Source organism: Berghia stephanieae, chromosome 11, assembly GCF_034508935.2.
Source record: "Berghia stephanieae isolate SIO BIC M18660-M18661 chromosome 11, UCSD_Bste_1.3, whole genome shotgun sequence".
Taxonomy (NCBI): domain Eukaryota; kingdom Metazoa; phylum Mollusca; class Gastropoda; order Nudibranchia; family Aeolidiidae; genus Berghia; species Berghia stephanieae.
In genome coordinates, this window is record NC_088370.1 from 1,050,282 (window position 1) to 1,071,207 (window position 20,926).

The following is a 20,926-nucleotide window of genomic DNA, read 5'->3' on the forward strand; positions in this document are numbered from 1 at the left end:
CTTTAGTTTTAGAAATTTGGAATAGAAACCCCGAGTAGTTATGTTGGTTGCCCACAGTAAACATTTCCATTCATTGATTGGATTTCATTAACAGGTATCTCTTTTATTGATTTGATCGATTTATTTTTCTTGCAGATCTGCCGGGATCGACCGATCGAATTCTAAGCTAGATTAATTATCCATTGAAGACTTTTCTGTCGAGTGAAATATTATACAGAATTTATACATTGTTAAAGAAAAGATTTAAAGAATGGTGTGCCCAGGCCCAACGTCTATCATGATGTCAGGTACAATTTTAATATTAGGACTGAGAAATAAACCCCATTGTATTCCCGATTGAATTACAGCATCATGTCTGTACACTGATGTAAGAGTAGCATTGTCATTTTAGATCATGTAACATTTCTGTCTTCATTAACCCACGCTGTAGTTCAATAAATTGAACACAAAAAACAAAACAAAACAAAACAAAAAAAAAAAAAAAAAAAAAAAAAAAAAAATAAAAATAAAAAAAAAAAAAGAAAAGAAAAGAAAAGAAAAAAGTGTATTTTCTAAGTTCTAGACTGAAATAACTTACTGCTCAAAATTAGGTGATTATGTTTTGCTTTTGTTGTTTTGTTTTTCTTGCTATTAAAACTTGAAAATAGCAATAATCTGTACAAACGTCGTTGACGTTGTTGATCTTTGTATATTCATTGATCAACACATTTTGGAATAATCAGCATTTCTTTTCTATATAATAGCTATACGTTTTTATAATATCTAGTTAGATTTTATATTAATCCGAACCATCCTATATTCGTCTTTACTTTAAGTTTAAGCATATTTATCTATATTCTAAATTCCTTATTTATATCCCTCATTAAAAACAACTAAATTTACCACGCTGGTTCTTTAATTCTTAAATTATCTTCCCCTAATCATCAGTATTTTTCTACACATTTTCACTGCCCTTCATGCTTTTTCTTTAGGCCTATGGGCTCTGGTGCTAGCGGTGACGTCAAAAGAAGAGATATGAAAAGCGTTAACTCCTTGAAAGCTTTACAGAGACTTTCTCTGGGCATGAACCAACAGAATCAACAGACTTTCCATCAAGGTTCTCAACAATCAATCAACAAGAATACACCAAACAAACAAATTGGATTGGATTTCTTGCAAAAACCAACCAGAATGAGTGTAGGCAACTTGATATAAATATAATATTTGCAAATTGTTTTTCTTCCTCCTCCTCCTCCTCCTCCTCCTCCTCCTCCTCCTCCTCCTCCTCCTCCTCCTCCTCCTCCTCCTCTTCTTCTCTTCTTTCTTCTTCTTCTTCTTCTTCTTCTTCTTCTTCTTCTTCTTCTCTTTCTCTTCTTCTTCTTCTTCTTCTCTTCTTCTTCTTCTTCTTCTTCTTCTTCTTCTTCTTCTTCTTTTTCTTCTTCTTCTTCTTCTTCTTTCTTCTTCTTCTTCTTCTTTCTTCTCTTCTTCTCTTCTTCTTCTTCTTCTTCCTTCTTCTTCTTCTTCTTCTTCTTCTTCTTCTTCTTCTTCTTCTTCTCTTCTTCTTCTTCTTCTTCTTCTTCTTCTTCTTCTTCTTCTTCTTCTTCTTCTTCTTCTTTCTTCTTCTTCTTTCTTCTTCTTCTTCTCTTCTTCTCTTCTTTCTTCTTCTTCTTCTTCTTCTTCTTCTCTTCTTCTTCTTCTTCTTCTTCTTCTTCTTCTTCTTCTTCTCTTCTTCTTCTTCTTCTTCTTTCTTCTTCTTCTCTCTTCTTCTTCTTCTTCTTCTTCTTCTTCTTCTTCTTCTTCTTCTTCTTCTTCTTCTTCTTCTTCTTCTTCTTCTTCTTCTTCTTCTTCTTCTTCTTCTTCTCTTCTTTTCTTCTTCTTCTTCTTCTTCTTCTTCTTCTTTTCTTCTTCTTCTTCTTCTTCTTCTTCTTCTTCTTCTTCTTCTTTCTTCTTCTTCTTCTTTTCTTTTCTTCTCTCTTCTTCTCTCTTATAAGGCCAAAGCTTCAGGCTGAAGATTGCATGGTCGTCTTTTCAGTAACAGGGGTTTTAGAGGGAAGCGGGGAGTAATTTTTTAAAGTTGTCAGTCGAAAGGTCTTGTTTACAAGTGGTTGGTAGGGAGTTCCAAAGTCGGATGGTGGAGGGGAAGGAAGAAAGAGTAAAGGTGATGGTTTGTTCTTGCTTTTTGAGACCTAATGCCGGACTAACTGAGCTATCGGAATGATCGACGATGAACAATTTTGCTTGTCCCTAAAGTATGAATTAGGGAGCGTTCACATATTACGTCATCAGCTAGGGGGGAAGGGGGGGGGGTCTACCAAATGTTGACATGTGTTGACATGGGGGAGGGGGGGGGGTCAGACCCAAGATGATGTCATCAAAACATAGGCAAATTAAGCCTATTTCAAAGTTTGTTCCTTTCAAAACAGCTAAAGATAAATTGCTATGATGAGTATTGCCCATCTCTCAAGAAACAAGATGGGAAAGGGGTATCACTTCTCAAAAGGCGAACTTGCCCTAAATGTTCATTGTATCACTCCTCGATCACAGCAATGAAAGACCATTCACGAAAATGCGGCATACAAGAAGAACAGCAAATGGGAGAAAATGATGACGATGAAGATGAAATTGATGATACTATTTATAGTACATTGCCAGAGGTCCAAGGCAGAAACATTTTTGAATCAATTAATTTTATGTTTGGAAATTGAAACAGAAATTCATTCCACTAAAAGACTAATATGCTATAAAATAATTTGCCTCCTATACTATTTTAAATTACACTTTCTGAATTTTTTTAAATAGCACCTGCACCAAGTATCCTAATTTAAATAATGTTTGTTAGATTTTATCTTTGCAAATTTAAATTTTATGTCCCCATTGTACGTAAAACATAAATTATCAACAGTTTCTGAAATTAATAAAATGTCTGAATGTGTTTTATCAAACGTTGATAATCAATGTTTATGGTGTGAAAAACGAATAATAAATATTGTGAAATTAAAGTTATCTTTTAGTTTTTTTATTAAATTAGATGACGTCATCATCTGTTGGGGGAGGGGGGGGGGGGTCAGGTCAATGATGACAAGTGATGACTTGGGGGAGGGGGGGGGGGATCTAAAAAGGGCAAATTTTTGATGACGTAATATGTGAACGCTCCCTTATATCACTTTCAGTCATATGGCACATGGAGATCTAAGCAGAAAGTTCAGATTTTAAAATTTAAAAACATTTCATGCGTCAAGAAGTTATAAACTATTCTATTCAAAGTTGATATAAAAAACCCTTTATAAAAAAATCTTTCCATTTCTCTCTTCAATTTCTTTCTTCCCTGCTTTTTTTATTTGATGATTTTCTTTTTTTTACATATCTTTTTTTTTTGTAACAGCTGAAGCAGACAACTTTCAACAATTACTCAGAAAATGCAAGTGCTCAAAAACCAGACACTTCAAAATCTGAAGAAAAAGTTTCACCTAAAAAAGAAACCAGTAGTGCTGATGCTAAATTGGTGACGAGTAACACTAACGCTGACACCGCTGCCCACCGTGAACCTGTTCCCAAAGCTGTCATTACGTCAGAAGAAAAGAAAGAAGGAAATGCAACCCCAGAAAGTGCAGGTAGTTTTTGTTATTGTTTTGCAACAAAGGCTGTGCAAACCACGAGGAACAGGGAAGACACTCATTATTGACCAGGCAATATGATATATATGATATGATCTATATCTAAATCTATATATATATATAATATTTCAAGTATAATTATGAGCATTCTCTCTCATAAGGAAGTGAAAGTGAAAGTAGATTGTTGTGTTTATCGTAATTTTCCGGCTTCATTGTTATGGGGGTTGGTAATTACATGAAAGGTGTTTGTTTCTATGTCTGCATGAAGATGTTAGTTCATTTCTTCTGTTGAATGTTGCCATGTTCGGTTTTGTGATGATCATATATATATATATTATATATATATATATATATATATATATATATATATATATATTCATTACTGTATATAAATTTACCATTGCTTTAATACTAAGGTTGAGCATTTTTATTACGTGGTTTTTATTTTATACCTTGTGTTTGTGTGTGTGTGTGCATGCCTGTGTGTGTGTGTTTGTGTTTGCATATAAATGTCTACTTTATTCTTTTATTTTATTTTTGAAATAGGTAAACCAGAAGAAACACCATCACCTGCACCTGTCAAAGTCTACACAGACGAAGAACGGGAAATTAAAAACAAGGAATTCTTGGACAAGGTTAACAATGTCCTAGAAAAATTCTCTGTCGTAGCCATAAAAGATTTGGAAGAGGAAGGAGAACCATATACTAAAGAAGGTCGAAGTATTTTATTGACATTTGCAAAGTCATATTTTTACTTCAGAATAGGCCAGGTGCCATATCCGTATATATATCAATATCGTCAAAATGTTGCAAGGGCCATGTTGGCTCATAACGCCATCACCAAGATCTGTGAAATATATGAAGATGGACTTAAAAGACGCCAGTTTGTAAAGGAAGAGGGCAACATGAACATTTTGTTCTGGTTGCCTTTGAAGAATTCCATGTTGACTCTTTTAAACTTCAGCGATGCAAGTGACGACGTGAAAATTGAGATCGGCAGGCATTCGTCGTTGTTTGCGGCCATTGTGCAATTGTTGAATGAATGGAGGGAAGTTCATCTAAATGGAACGTTATCAGTGAGTAGATCTATTTGGTTATAATTACTGTTATAATTATAATCATATCCACCTAGATCTATTTTGTTATAATTACTGTTATAATTATAATCATATCCACCTAGATCTATTTGGTTATAATTACTGTTATAATTATAATCATATCCACCTAGATCTATTTTGTTATAATTACTGTTATAATTATAATCATATCCACCTAGATCTATTTGGTTATAATTACTGTTATAATTTTAATCAGATCCACCTAGATCTATTTGGTTATAATTACTGTTATAATTATAATCATATCCACCTAGATCTATTTTGTTATAATTACTGTTATAATTATAATCATATCCACCTAGATCTATTTTGTTATAATTACTGTTATAATTATAATCATATCCACCTAAATCTATTTTGTTATAATTACTGTTATAATTATAATCATATCCACCTAAATCTATTTGGTTATAATTACTGTTATTATTATAATCATATCCACCTAACACAAAAATAGACTTTAAAAATTCAAAGTCAAAAAGAATAAGAATATGCAACATACAATGATGGCTGAGTGACTCAGCGTTACTATGATATCTTGACTTGTCACAAAAGTCAAGCAATGAAATTTTATGTTTTCCACTCTCTAAGAAACCATTTCCATTCTCCTCAACTCCGGGTCTCAGATATTTATTTCAGACTGGAATGTCCAGGGTTTGAACCCTGCTCTGAACAGCCTGTGGGAATGCTTAAGTGACGACATTTAACTATGATGCCCTGCGGCATTCTCTCATTTTAAGATTTATTTTCATTTATTGTATTCTTGTCTTATTTCATTTACGACTGCCAGGCTGACCAAAACAACTGCTTGAAATGGTGTCTTGGTGTGTCTCACAATGTCGCTGCCATGGAGGAAAACGTCCCGATGATGAGGGAATGTGGATTCATACAGGTTTGTTTGATCGTTTATTCTTTTTTTCATCCAGGGGTGGGGGGGGGGGGGGGGGTGTGTCTTGATAGCTCAGTTTATAGAGCACTCGTTCATAAGAAAATGGGACCACTATCGTTCATGAGTGCAGTCGAGATTTTTTTCTTTTTTTTTTTTCTTTTTATTGAAGCAGCAGTGATTGGGTAGCTGGGTCTGTTGATCTGGTGGTGGAAAGTACTTTGTAACGGATTAGCATTTGATCTGGTAACCCGTATGGTTTGAGGGTGACACGTTTGACTTGTAACCAGGAGGTGTGAGGTTTGGTCCTTAGCCAGTTGAGGCTGGCCGATGTATTGGGTTCACTTTTCTTTCTTTTGCTTTGTCTGGCACTGTCACTGTTATGCACTTACATTTTAAAAATTAGCATCTTACATCAGTCAACTAAACAGAAATCAACCCGAGTATCATGCTTGTGACTATGGATTCAATTTCCAGCACCTAGGGGCGTCATGGCTCAGCAGTACGGTCTTTGCTTCCTACCCGAAAGGTACCGAGTTAAAATGAGCAATTCACCTCATCCTAGCTCACTTTGTGGTGCTGCACTGCGGCTGATGCCTGGATTGTTCCAGTCTTCCCTTGGAATAGACCCGAAGGACAAATTTCCCCTATAGGATGAATAAAGGGAATTTGTCTTTTTTTTGTTCACCCCGACATAAATATCGTTGTGAGACGATTGATGCTTTTCTATCTGATTTATTTCATGCTATTATTTACATCTAAATATTTATTTATTTATCTTTTTTTTTTCTAATCCTCAAACCGTCAAACTCGTGCCATCCAATCCAATGCTATGGGGTCATGTGGTTTGGAAGGTCCTGGGTTCGAGCCTCGCTCGGCACATAGTTGAGTCCTTGGAAAAGACTCTTTACTCACTTTCTCTCACCATATTCAGGTGTAAAACGAGTACCTGGCCATTAACAGTGTTGTCTCGGTATGAAAAAATTTAAATATTGCCTAACAGGCGTTATGTCCCATCCTACATGTTAAGTGTTGCTGTTGGCTTGGGACCCCTTGTAAAGCACCCTGAGCATGTTTAGTGGATATTGTGCCATATAAAAGCTCCATTAAATTATTATTATTATTATTATTATTAGTTTATTATTATTATTATTATTATTATTATTATTATTATTATTATTATTATTATTATTATTAATATTATTATTGTTGTTGTTTGTTGTTGTTATAATTATTATCATTATTTAAGTATTTGGGAATTAAAAAATTCGTAATTTTCCGTACAATTTTGTCTTTTTGTAATTGGCGTTGAAATTTGTCTAAAATTCGTAAAATTATGAAAAACTCGTAAGATTCGGCAGGGAGCCCTATGTCTAAATTATTACTTTTACTAATTATTTTTCCTAATTCTCAAACCGTCGAACTCGTACCATCCATTCCAGGCCTGTATCCCTTACTTGGATTCTCCAGTGTCCACTTTGAGGCTCTCCGCGGTGGCAACGTTGGCAGACATCGTGAATGAAGAGGAGGCAGAGCTGTTACGGACGCATATCTCCATTTTCAGGTTTATGATCAAAGTTTTGAAGAGCTCTCTAACTGCTGAAAACCACAAACATCTCGGCTGGTCTGCTGAAGAGCTTACTAAAGGTTAGTGCAGGCAGAAATTGCTTGAGGAATTTGTCTGTCTTTGAGTCGATGTTTTCAGGGATTGATGGCGAATGATAATAGGAAATAGGAAATAACAACAGTATTATGACGTTAATAATGATGATATTAATAATACTAGTAATAATGATAATAATAATAATAATAATAATAATAATAATAATAATAATAATAATAATAATAATAATAATAATAATAATAATAATATAATAACAATGATAATAATAATAATAATAATAATAATAATAATAATAATAATAATAATAATAATAATAATAATAATAGTAATAATAATAATAATAATAATAATAATAATAATAATAATAATAATAATAATAATAATAATAATAATAATAATAATAATAATAATAATAATAATAATAATAATATACTTTATTCATTCAAATAAAATGGAAATTTGTTTACAGACGTGGCATGCATAAATATCTATAAATATTGAGTGAAGAATTGATGATGATGATGATGATGATGATGATGATGATGATGATGATGATGATGATGATGAGGATGATGATGATGACAGCGAAGATGATGTTGATGACATCGATGACGATAATGATAAAGGTAATAACAACAATAACGACCATAATGGTTTTTTCCATATTCTTATAGTTTAGATTTGACATTCTATGCTTAGGAACCAACCTCCTTCCCCCCCCCCCCCCTCTCCCCTGCCCTTCCCCTCCCCTTCATAGCATTAGGATCCAATGTGATAGGTCTGAGTCACACTAAGAACTCATCTCTCTCCTTGTTTTTCCTCTTTTCAGCCATTCGGCAGCTGGCACGTAATGACGTCAACAAAAAGATTCTGGTTGATGAGGGTTGTCTCCCTTTGCTTGTGTCCCTTGTCAACTCCGGAACTGAAGATGAGATTAAAGGTGAGGGTTGAAGGCATTATCATCTACTAGAGATGTTATTGGTTAAAGGCCATAAAATGGCGCTAGGTTTATCATTGAATGATCCATTCAAAAGAATGAAAATAAAGATAATTTGAAGTTTGAGTTGAGAAAACATACTGGTGAAAATTTTGCTTCCAGGTTTTGCCTTTCCTTTACCCCTTCTTTAAAAAAAGATTGATTATAAAAACAATCAAGAAAAAAACAAAAACAAAACACAACAAAACCAACACAAAAAAGAAACAAAAAGAAAAAAAAAACCAATCCCACAAAATCTGAAAAAAAAAAGAAGGAAAGAATAAGATAAAAAGAAACAACTGTTTTACATATTTTACATTATTCAGATTTTAATTTTTTAGATTTTCAAAATGAAAACTGTGCCAAGACCATACAATTTGTTGTTGGAATTTTTTATCTTTTAAAAAGTTCAATTTAGAGAATTTTTGACATGATGAGTATTGTCTTTATCTTAATCGATGAAAATTTGAAATAAAAATCTTCCAGCCTAAAGAAAGGAAAAGAGCTTTGCCACTGTGAGGCAGTCTGATGTATGAATAAACAAATCTACATTTTAAAACAAACATAAAAAACTATAAAATAAAATAGCACACAAACAAACAATTATAAACAAATCAAATACATCTTATTCATTCATGGAGACGTTTGATTTTCATCGTGAAATCCAGGAAGAAATAATATATTATTTGAGTTTTGATTTAAAAAAGAACAAAACAAAAACATCAAAAAATATAAATTTATGAAATTTGTGTAATGAAAGTACATCTATGATGATGATACGAATATGTCATTAATTATATCATTATATATTATATATTAATGAGTCAACAATGTTTACGTTAATGTTTATGAATCATGAATATACAGAGGCAAGGCAAGAATGCTTATGCCAATGTTTATGAATCATTATTGTACAGTGGTAATGATGTTTATGCTAAAGTAAATGAATCATTTTTGTACAGAGGGTGGGGGGGGGGGGCAACAATGTTTATATTAATATTTATGAATCATTCTTGTACAAAGGCAACAATAATTATATTAATGTTTATGAATCTTTTTTTTGTACAGGGGCAACAATGTTTATGTTAAAGTCTATGAATCACTTTTGTTGAGACTCGACTATATGTTTGCAAATGTATATAATATTATAAACGATTATTTTATTGAAGCAACAATGTTTTAATGTTAACATTTATATCAACCATTTTGTTTTGGTACACAGAGGCAATCAACTGTCTATGGGTTTTGTCCTTCAAACCGGAGAACAAGATGAAAATGGTTCAGGAGCAAGGGCTGGTTCATTTTCTAGAGGAGAAATTCACGAGTTCCGGTGATGGGACCTTACGACACGCGTGTCATGGAGTACTCTGGTCTCTACGGGACCAGATCAATTCCCCTGATAGTCCTGTCAAAGTTGGTAAGTAAAACAAGAACAAACAAAAACAAAAAACAAAACAAAACAAAAACTTGGAGCATTTATTTAGAGCAATATCCATTAAACGTGCTCCAAACGCTTTACAAGAAGTCCTTAGCCAACACCAACTCTTGACATGTAGAAGGACGGGACATACAGCCTGTTAAGTGATATTACATTTTAAAGAAAGTTTTGAACAGAGAAAATGTTGTTAACAGCCAGGTTACACCTGGGTATAGTGAGAGAATGTGAGTAAAGAGCCTTTTCCAGAGACTCAATAATGCACATCTCAGAGCATGACTCGAACCCTTGACCTTCTGATTTGAAGGTGAGTGTCATCCCACAAGACCACACAGTTGCAGTTTTATGTTGATAGCTTTGTTTTTTTTTTTTTGTTTTTTTTGTTGTTTTTTTTGACCCATCAGATATTTTCTTTTAATTTCTCATACATAAAATTAATTAAAACAAAATGGAATATAGACGTCTATCAGCTTCGAAAAAGAAAAAAAATCCCCAAACACGTAATGTTTTAGACTCAAAACCCTTCTTCAGCCACAACCAAGAACAATAAAAACATAAATAGAGACAGACGGGATTTTCAGTAATGTATTTATGTTTTGTTATTTCTTATTAGCATCCTATACATGATATATATCTTATACATCAATATAACCATATATAATTATACTTGACTCATCCTAGGTGAGGCAGTCAACAGCATGGTGACAAAGCCAAGACTGCAAAGCGCCTCCAAGTCCAGTTTACACCAGTTTAAAGGTAAACACGTTTTCTTTAATATAAGATTTTGAATGTTTAAGAATCTATTGTTACAATTGTACTACTTGGCTTCTCATTTTATCTGACTTATAAGTGTCAAAAGCACTGTAATATCAGTATTTTAAAAATCTAGTCGACAAAAAAAAAAAAAAAAACCAAAAAAAAAGGGAAAAAACGATGCAAATGTGAACATATAAAACTTAGGCCGTTATATTATTTACTTAAAAAAGCTTATGTTAGACCAACACTCGAGTATAATAATAGCAGTCTGGTATGGGATCCTGTCACTCCTCCTTAATTAAGGAAAAAAAATTGAAAAAAGTGAGCTTTTATATAGTGTAATATAACTAAATGTGCTCAAAGCGCTTTACAAGGTTCCCTTGTCAACAGCAACATTTAACATGTAGGACAGGACATGATGCCTGTTAAGCGACATTACATTTTTTCGGACAAAGACAATGCTGTTAACAGCCAGGTACTCATTTTACACCTGAGTACGATGAGAGAATGTCAGTAAAGAGTCTTTTCCAAGGACTCAACTATGCGCAGAGTGAGCCTCGAACCCTGGACCTTCCGATCCAAAAGGATGTGTCATACTACTAGACCACATAGAATCCATCCAACAAAGAGCTATAAAATTCAGTCAACGAATTCCTAGAAACAAATCAAAGCCGTATATGATACCATGGGCCTTATGGCTCTGAAGGACTATTAGAAATAGGCAGTTGTCACCTGTGAGCATTTTACGTTGTCCATCCTTCCAGGTCACGTTATGGTCAGTTATCAGTGGGGAAACCAAGAACTCATCAAGAGAATTGTCCAGGAGTTACGGGCACACAATGTCCCAGTTTGGTTGGATATTGACTACATGGGTGGATCTACCTTACAGGTATAGATGTAATTGGTGTCTTTGACCTTGGAACAGACATTTTTGATTTTCTTTTTAAGACGAATAGTGCAATAGTTTTTTGTTTTTTTACTTCACACATTTGTTCCCTATTGCACTTCTTCTTCTTCTTCTTCTTCTTCTTCTTCTTCTTCTTCTTCAAGTACCAAGTCTGTGCCAGACATCGGTGATCATGGTATGCCATTCATCTCTCTGATGGCGTACCATGATCACCGATGTCTGGCACAGACTTGGTACTTGAAGAAGAAGAAGAAGAGGTGCAATAGGGAACAAATGTGTGAAGTAAAAAAAACAACAAACAGGTTCCAATCTCATTGGAAGTGTAAAACCACTCTTCTGGAGGACTGTATGCATACTTTGTTGTCGTTGACTTTCAGGTGTCAGAGTGATGGCATCTTATTTTCTAGTCTAAATAAATGCTGGTCGTCAATAAAGAACATCCATCCTCGATCTTTCACGTCCATAACCCTGATAATCTGCCTATGACTCTGTTACTAATATAGTTATGCCAGCTTATGATTCAATATGTACTCTATTCATTATTTGTCCTCCGAAGAGCTGGTTACATATACACTTCCAAGGATTTTGGAACCGTAAAACCGTAAAAGTAGGTTTTACGTCACGACTTTTCCACCCTATTTTTCTTCATCTAAGAATTGTTAAGAAAAATGAAATTTCAATGTTATGTTCTTCTTATACTGTTAATATTGTTCAATGTTATGTTCTTTGGGGAACAGCGTAGCTCAGCAGTACGGTCTTTACTTCATACCCGCAAGGTACAGAGTTCGATCACCCACTGCTACGCTCTGTGGCCTTGAGCAAGTCACCTCACCCTAGTTCAATTTGCGGTGCTGCACTGCGGCTTATTCCTGGGTTATTGCAGTTTTCCCTTGGAATAGACCCTAGAGACAAATTTCCCCTATGGGATGAAAAAAGGGAATTTTATTACTTAAAATTTTATTTTAAAAATCCTCTGTTGAAGTTCAGTCCTTCCGGACTGGGCTGACAACTGAAGAATGCAACTGACTGGAACCGGGCCAGGAAGGATGGGAGATGACACAAGAGTTCAATGTTTCGAAAAAACAAAACAACAAAAGGACAAACATGGAATGTTTCGGGCTCAAAATCCTTCTTCAGCTAATAACAAAAAAGAGAATAAAAATTTGAATGCATCGTTTAAAATCTAGACAGATGACAGAGAAATAGTTTGCATGGCTGCCAGCAAGAAGAAATGGATTTTGAAATGATGGCTGAATATTACATTTGTACGGCTATATGGTCTCGTGGTATGACACTCAGTTTCAGATAGGAAGGTCTGTGGTTTGAGTCCCGAGTGGTGCATAGATGAGTCTTCGGAAAAGGCTCTTTCTGTACATTCTCTCCCCATACCCGGGTGTAGAATGAGTATCTGTCTTTGTCTGAAAAACAAATTATAATATTGCCTAACAGGTGTCATGTCTCGTTCTACATGTAAAGTGTTGCTGTAGGCCTGGGACCCCCTGTAAAGTGCCATGAGCACGTTTAGAGGATATTGTATTATTTAAAAGCTTAATTTAAAAATAATAAAATTAGTTAATTATTTTTTTACATATTTCAAGATGACATTTCAAGATCCTTTTTCTAGAATCGATTTAGTTATGCTTTATAATGATGGGTAAATAAATGCGTTTGTTGTCTTTGTGTGTGTGTTTGTGTATTCAATCCCAGGCTATGGCACAAGCCGTTGAAGACTCCGCTGCTGTCATCATTGCCATGTCACAGAAATACAAAGATAGTCCCAACACCAGGGCAGGTAGGACAATGCTGGGATACATGTAGTCTGCCGTCATTTGGAAAAACCCATATTTAAAAAAAAAAAAAAAAAAAAAAAAAATCCCCCCAAAACCCTAAAAAAAAAACAAAAAACAAATTAAAAAACTACTATACTTTATTACAGTATTGATATATTTTTTCTTTTTTGTTTTTTTGTTTTGTTTTTGTTTTTGTATGAGGTTGGAATTATTTATTCTTAGACAGTTGATTCAAATCGACAGATATTGTTCCAAGGTTTGATAGTGGTTAAAAACCCTTCAGAAAATACGACTTTTAACATTAGAGATGTCAAATTTTTGTTGGTTTGTATGTTAGAAATAAGTTAGGTTGACCGAAAGTTGTATAGCAAAGTTTCCTTTTAGTAGAATAATGATAATGTTTCATGTCACAATGCTTTGATTTTATTTTCGTTTCTTTTTTGGTTTTTGTTTTTAACCTTTGACCCCTTCCTACCACCTTCCAGAGGCCGAATATGCTTTCCAGTTACGTAAAAAGATCATTCCGTTGATCATGCAGCGAGACTACAAGCCCGATGGGTGGCTGGGCTTCATACTGGGCTCAAAGCTCTACTACGATTTTAGCGGAAAGTACTCGTTTGAGTCTCGGATGGAAGGATTACTCAAGGCTGTTCTAGAGGTCAAGGACGTGTCAGATGTCATTGTGGCTGAAGTGGTGAGTCAGAAATCGTTCTATGTCGGGATCCCAAGAGTATTGAGAAAATTAGATAAAGAAATCAAAGACTGTGCAGAGCTGGTAATTTTAGGAAACTTTTGAAAACATTCCTGTTCAGGCAGGCCTTTTGAGTAGTACTAGTATGTGCATTTTGTGTTACTTTTTGTCTTTGTGTGTATGGCCATAGAGCACTTTATGGATTCTGCGCGCTTATAAATTAATTTATTACTTTATATTACATTACCTTTCAAGGTGGGCGGGAGCTCAGTTGCTGTGTCTTCTATCCCCCTTTATCTGTTTTCCGAGTTGCTTTCTGTCTTTGTCTTAGAGTGAGATTACCTGCTTTTGTCCTGGCCCTCACGGGAATCCTTGGCTGGGAGGGACACAGTCATATGTATAGTTATAGTTTTGGGAGATGGTATTTTTTTTTGTTTGTAAATCATCTCTCTATTATATTCTCATATATGTTTGTTTTTAATATCATGATTTGTAAACATTTGAGTGCATTCGTCTTACGGGAGACCTGCGCGTGTGTCTGGATGAGACTTTTAGGTGATCTCAAAATAATTACACTGATGGAGTTCTCTTGGAATCTATATCTGTTTCTTATTTGAACCAATTCCCCTTTGTCTTCCTTTTCTTGGGTGCTTAAATTATAATTCTAGAATTTTTCGACAATCCCATTTTCTTCATTTTTACTGATGCTGATGTGACCTAAATGTGTTGCAAGTGCTGTAAAACCCTTAAAAACAAACAACCATTACATTACAATTCTAACTGATAACGGTATTAGTTACAGTATTATTTTCCTCCATTTTGTTTTAGCCAACTGTAGCCACTGTGAAAGATCAGATTTTTACAGTTACAGTATTATTTTCCTCCATTTTGTTTTAGCCAACTGTAGCCACTGTGAAAGATCAGAGTTTTACAGTTACAGTATTATTTTCCTCCATTTTGTTTTAGCCAACTGTAGCCACTGTGAAAGATCAGAGTTTTACAGTTACAGTATTATTTTCCTCCATTTTGTTTTAGCCAACTGTAGCCACGTGAAAGATCAGAGTTTTACAGTTACAGTATTATTTTCCTCCATTTTGTTTTAGCCAACTGTAGCCACGTGAAAGATCAGAGTTTTACAGTTCCAGTATTATTTTCCTCCATTTTGTTTTAGCCAACTGTAGCCACTGTGAAAGATCAGAGTTTTACAGTTACAGTATTATTTTCCTCCATTTTGTTTTAGCCAACTGTAGCCACCGTGAAAGATCAGAGTTTTACAGTTCCAGTATTATTTTCCTCCATTTTGTTTTAGCCAACTGTAGCCACTGTGAAAGATCAGAGTTTTACAGTTCAGTATTTATTTTCCTCCATTTTGTTTTAGCCAACTGTAGCCACCGTGAAAGATCAGAGTTTTACAGTTACAGTATTATTTTCCTCCATTTTGTTTTAGCCAACTGTAGCCACCGTGAAAGATCAGAGTTTTACAGTTACAGTATTATTTTCCTCCATTTTGTTTTAGCCAACTGTAGCCACTGTGAAAGATCAGAGTTTTACAGTTACAGTATTATTTTCCTCCATTTTGTTTTAGCCAACTGTAGCCACCGTGAAAGATCAGAGTTTTACAGTTACAGTATTATTTTCCTCCATTTTGTTTTAGCCAACTGTAGCCACCGTGAAAGATCAGAGTTTTACAGTTTCAGTATTATTTTCCTCCATTTTGTTTTAGCCAACTGTAGCCACCGTGAAAGATCAGAGTTTTACAGTTCCAGTATTATTTTCCTCCATTTTGTTTTAGCCAACTGTAGCCACCGTGAAAGATCAGAGTTTTACAGTTACAGTATTATTTTCCTCCATTTTGTTTTAGCCAACTGTAGCCACCGTGAAAGATCAGAGTTTTACAGTTACAGTATTATTTTCCTCCATTTTGTTTTAGCCAACTGTAGCCACCGTGAAAGATCAGAGTTTTACAGTTACAGTATTATTTTCCTCCATTTTGTTTTAGCCAACTGTAGCCACTGTGAAAGATCAGAGTTTTACAGTTACAGTATATTTTCCTCCATTTTGTTTTAGCCAACTGTAGCCACCGTGAAAGATCAGAGTTTTACAGTTACAGTATTATTTTCCTCCATTTGTTTTAGCCAACTGTAGCCACCGTGAAAGATCAGAGTTTTACAGTTACAGTATTATTTTCCTCCATTTTGTTTTAGCCAACTGTAGCCACTGTGAAAGATCAGAGTTTTACAGTTACAGTATTATTTTCCTCCATTTTGTTTTAGCCAACTGTAGCCACCGTGAAAGATCAGAGTTTTACAGTTACAGTATTATTTTCCTCCATTTTGTTTTAGCCAACTGTAGCCACCGTGAAAGATCAGAGTTTTACAGTTACAGTATTATTTTCCTCCATTTTGTTTTAGCCAACTGTAGCCACTGTGAAAGATCAGAGTTTTACAGTTACAGTATTATTTTCCTCCATTTTGTTTTAGCCAACTGTAGCCACCGTGAAAGATCAGAGTTTTACAGTTACAGTATTATTTTCCTCCATTTTGTTTTAGCCAACTGTAGCCACTGTGAAAGATCAGAGTTTTACAGTTACAGTATTATTTTCCTCCATTTTGTTTTAGCCAACTGTAGCCACTGTGAAAGATCAGAGTTTTACAGTTACAGTATTATTTTCCTCCATTTTGTTTTAGCCAACTGTAGCCACTGTGAAAGATCAGAGTTTTACAGTTACAGTATTATTTTCCTCCATTTTGTTTTAGCCAACTGTAGCCACCGTGAAAGATCAGAGTTTTACAGTTACAGTATTATTTTCCTCCATTTTGTTTTAGCCAACTGTAGCCACCGTGAAAGATCAGAGTTTTACAGTTACAGTATTATTTTCCTCCATTTTGTTTTAGCCAACTGTAGCGACTGTGAAAGATCAGAGTTTTACAGTTCCAGTATTATTTTCCTCCATTTTGTTTTAGCCAACTGTAGCCACCGTGAAAGATCAGAGTTTTACAGTTACAGTATTATTTTCCTCCATTTTGTTTTAGCCAACTGTAGCCACTGTGAAAGATCAGAGTTTTACAGTTACAGTATTATTTTCCTCCATTTTGTTTTAGCCAACTGTAGCCACCGTGAAAGATCAGAGTTTTACAGTTCAGTATTATTTTCCTCCATTTTGTTTTAGCCAACTGTAGCCACCGTGAAAGATCAGAGTTTTACAGTTACAGTATTATTTTCCTCCATTTTGTTTTAGCCAACTGTAGCCACCGTGAAAGATCAGAGTTTTACAGTTACAGTATTATTTTCCTCCATTTTGTTTTAGCCAACTGTAGCCACCGTGAAAGATCAGAGTTTTACAGTTACAGTATTATTTTCCTCCATTTTGTTTTAGCCAACTGTAGCCACCGTGAAAGATCAGAGTTTTACAGTTACAGTATTATTTTCCTCCATTTTGTTTTAGCCAACTGTAGCCACCGTGAAAGATCAGAGTTTTACAGTTACAGTATTATTTTCCTCCATTTTTTTTTAGCCAACTGTAGCCACCGTGAAAGATCAGTTTTACAGTTACAGTATTTTTTCCTCCATTTTGTTTTAGCCACTGTAGCCACCGTGAAAGATCAGAGTTTTACAGTTACAGTATTATTTCCTCCATTTTGTTTTAGCCAACTGTAGCCACTGTGAAAGATCAGAGTTTTACAGTTACAGTATTATTTTCCTCCATTTTGTTTTAGCCAACTGTAGCCACCGTGAAAGATCAGAGTTTTACAGTTACAGTATTATTTTCCTCCATTTTGTTTTAGCCAACTGTAGCCACCGTGAAAGATCAGAGTTTTACAGTTACAGTATTATTTTCCTCCATTTTGTTTTAGCCAACTGTAGCCACCGTGAAAGATCAGAGTTTTACAGTTACAGTATTATTTTCCTCCATTTTGTTTTAGCCAACTGTAGCCACCGTGAAAGATCAGAGTTTTACAGTTACAGTATTATTTTCCTCCATTTTGTTTTAGCCAACTGTAGCCACCGTGAAAGATCAGAGTTTTACAGTTACAGTATTATTTTCCTCCATTTTGTTTTAGCCAACTGTAGCCACTGTGAAAGATCAGAGTTTTACAGTTACAGTATTATTTTCCTCCATTTTGTTTTAGCCAACTGTAGCCACCGTGAAAGATCAGAGTTTTACAGTTACAGTATTATTTTCCTCCATTTTGTTTTAGCCAACTGTAGCCACCGTGAAAGATCAGAGTTTTACAGTTACAGTATTATTTTCCTCCATTTTGTTTTAGCCAACTGTAGCCACTGTGAAAGATCAGAGTTTTACAGTTCCAGTATTATTTTCCTCCATTTTGTTTTAGCCAACTGTAGCCACCGTGAAAGATCAGAGTTTTACAGTTACAGTATTATTTTCCTCCATTTTGTTTTAGCCAACTGTAGCCACCGTGAAAGATCAGAGTCTTACAGTTACAGTATTATTTTCTCCATTTTGTTTTAGCCAACTGTAGCCACCGTGAAAGATCAGAGTTTTACAGTTACAGTATTATTTTCCTCCATTTTGTTTTAGCCAACTGTAGCCACCGTGAAAGATCAGAGTTTTACAGTTACAGTATTATTTTCCTCCATTTTGGTTTAGCCAACTGTAGCCACAGTGAAAGATCAGAGTTTTACAGTTACAGTATTATTTTCCTCCATTTTGTTTTAGCCAACTGTAGCCACCGTGAAAGATCAGAGTTTTACAGTTACAGTATTATTTTCCTCCATTTTGTTTTAGCCAACTGTAGCCACCGTGAAAGATCAGAGTTTTACAGTTACAGTATTATTTTCCTCCATTTTGTTTTAGCCAACTGTAGCCACCGTGAAAGATCAGAGTTTTACAGTTACAGTATTATTTTCCTCCATTTTGTTTTAGCCAACTGTAGCCACCGTGAAAGATCAGAGTTTTACAGTTACAGTATTATTTTCCTCCATTTTGTTTTAGCCAACTGTAGCCACCGTGAAAGATCAGAGTTTTACAGTTCCAGTATTATTTTCCTCCATTTTGTTTTAGCCAACTGTAGCCACCGTGAAAGATCAGAGTTTTACAGTTACAGTATTATTTTCCTCCATTTTGTTTTAGCCAACTGTAGCCACCGTGAAAGATCAGAGTTTTACAGTTACAGTATTATTTTCCTCCATTTTGTTTTAGCCAACTGTAGCCACTGTGAAAGATCAGAGTTTTACAGTTACAGTATTATTTTCCTCCATTTTGTTTTAGCCAACTGTAGCCACCGTGAAAGATCAGAGTTTTACAGTTACAGTATTATTTTCCTCCATTTTGTTTTAGCCAACTGTAGCCACCGTGAAAGATCAGAGTTTTACAGTTACAGTATTATTTTCCTCCATTTTGTTTTAGCCAACTGTAGCCACCGTGAAAGATCAGAGTTTTACAGTTACAGTATTATTTTCCTCCATTTTGTTTTAGCCAACTGTAGCCACCGTGAAAGATCAGAGTTTTACAGTTACAGTATTATTTTCCTCCATTTTGTTTTAGCCAACTGTAGCCACCGTGAAAGATCAGAGTTTTACAGTTACAGTATTATTTTCCTCCATTTTGTTTTACCCAACTGTAGCCACCGTGAAAGATCAGAGTTTTACAGTTACAGTATTATTTTCCTCCATTTTGTTTTAGCCAACTGTAGCCACTGTGAAAGATCAGAGTTTTACAGTTACAGTATTATTTTCCTCCATTTTGTTTTAGCCAACTGTAGCCACTGTGAAAGATCAGAGTTTTACAGTTACAGTATTATTTTCCTCCATTTTGTTTTAGCCAACTGTAGCCACTGTGAAAGATCAGAGTTTTACAGTTACAGTATTATTTTCCTCCATTTTGTTTTAGCCAACTGTAGCCACCGTGAAAGATCAGAGTTTTACAGTTACAGTATTATTTTCCTCCATTTTGTTTTAGCCAACTGTAGCCACCGTGAAAGATCAGAGTTTTACAGTTACAGTATTATTTTCCTCCATTTTGTTTTAGCCAACTGTAGCCACTGTGAAAGATCAGAGTTTTACAGTTCCAGCAGTTTTACCTCCAGTAGGGAAATCCCCTGGAAGGCCCAAGCCGTCTGATGACCCTGCCTTGACCTTCGACCTCAATGCCATTAAAAAATGGACAACAGACGATAAGAACAAATGGCTGGAAAAGCATGGAATAAAAGAGTAAGGAGTAATAAATAGAATTAGGTCGAAAAAAGAAATATCATGTCATAGATAAATATATCATATATATATCATCCACAACCTCTTAAAAACAATAACAGTTTTGTGCAAAAAAAAAAATAAAAATGAATATATAATAATAAAATAAAGAAAGATAAAGAAAAAATTTATAGAACAATAAAACCTTGAAAAAACAAAAACAAAACAACGAAACTCATATAGGGCAATCAATATCCACCAAACGTGCTCAAAGCGCTTTACATGGGTCCCTGGCCCCACAAGAAGGTATAGGGAATGAGATTAGCGGAAGAGTAGCGTCCCTTGATTGGACGTCACCCATAGTCTGTGACGTCACCGGCGAAAAAGTTATTAGAGAGAGAACGTCATGTTGGTTGTGTGCATGCGTCTCTTGTCCTCGCCTTTACAAAATAGAAGAACTACAATATTGAAATAATGTCATTTAAAATTGTTCTATCTAATTTTATTGGGCTTTAATATAGCTCAATATCCACTAAAAGTGCTTTACAAGGGGTCCCAAGCCAACAGCAACCTTTGACCTGTAGAACGGGACATGACTCTTGTTTGGCGATATGACCATTTTTTTATCGGATAGAGACAACGATGTTAATGGCCAGGTACTCATTATACACCTGAGTATGGTGAGAGAATGTGAGTAAAGAACCTTCTCCAAGGACTCAACTATGCGCCGAGTCAGGTTCGAACCCAGGACCTTCTGATCTGAAAGCGAGTGTCATACCACAAGACCACATAGTCTATTCTAATTGTAGTAAAGAATAACAGTTTATTTTAAAAATGTAATTGTCTGATCTTCAGATACACAAAGTTGTCAGCTCTGCAAGGAGAGGAGATTGTCTTCCTTCACAACTTGAAATTGGAGGTAAGAGAGAGCGTCATTATCTTAATCATCGTCGTAGTTATCATCATCATCATCATCATCATCATCATCATCATCAAC

At 34.9% G+C, this 20,926-nt stretch overlaps 1 protein-coding gene across 3 annotated transcripts in view; it reads left to right on the forward strand.

Annotated features, from left to right (window-relative positions):
- Nucleotides 1-4: 4 nt before the first annotated feature.
- The window catches only part of LOC144956526 (uncharacterized), a 22,095-nt gene continuing 1,173 nt past the window's right edge, over nucleotides 5-20,926 (forward strand). Inside the window, exons 1-14 of one of the 3 annotated variants that reach the window (XM_078887082.1) lie at nucleotides 5-94; nucleotides 972-1,176; nucleotides 3,362-3,590; nucleotides 4,140-4,669; nucleotides 5,502-5,603; nucleotides 7,040-7,244; nucleotides 8,051-8,161; nucleotides 9,420-9,614; nucleotides 10,314-10,388; nucleotides 11,153-11,277; nucleotides 13,003-13,087; nucleotides 13,571-13,779; nucleotides 19,769-19,950; nucleotides 20,785-20,848. In XM_078887082.1, the coding sequence (XP_078743208.1) occupies nucleotides 976-1,176; nucleotides 3,362-3,590; nucleotides 4,140-4,669; nucleotides 5,502-5,603; nucleotides 7,040-7,244; nucleotides 8,051-8,161; nucleotides 9,420-9,614; nucleotides 10,314-10,388; nucleotides 11,153-11,277; nucleotides 13,003-13,087; nucleotides 13,571-13,779; nucleotides 19,769-19,950; nucleotides 20,785-20,848 (2,313 nt within the window). In that variant the 5' untranslated portion in view covers nucleotides 5-94; nucleotides 972-975. Of the gene's footprint in view, nucleotides 288-971; nucleotides 1,177-3,361; nucleotides 3,591-4,139; nucleotides 4,670-5,501; nucleotides 5,604-7,039; nucleotides 7,245-8,050; nucleotides 8,162-9,419; nucleotides 9,615-10,313; nucleotides 10,389-11,152; nucleotides 11,278-13,002; nucleotides 13,088-13,570; nucleotides 13,780-18,044; nucleotides 18,148-19,768; nucleotides 19,951-20,784; nucleotides 20,849-20,926 lie in introns of those variants that run through there. The other 2 variants (XM_078887083.1, XM_078887084.1) reach the window with 2 other exon arrangements.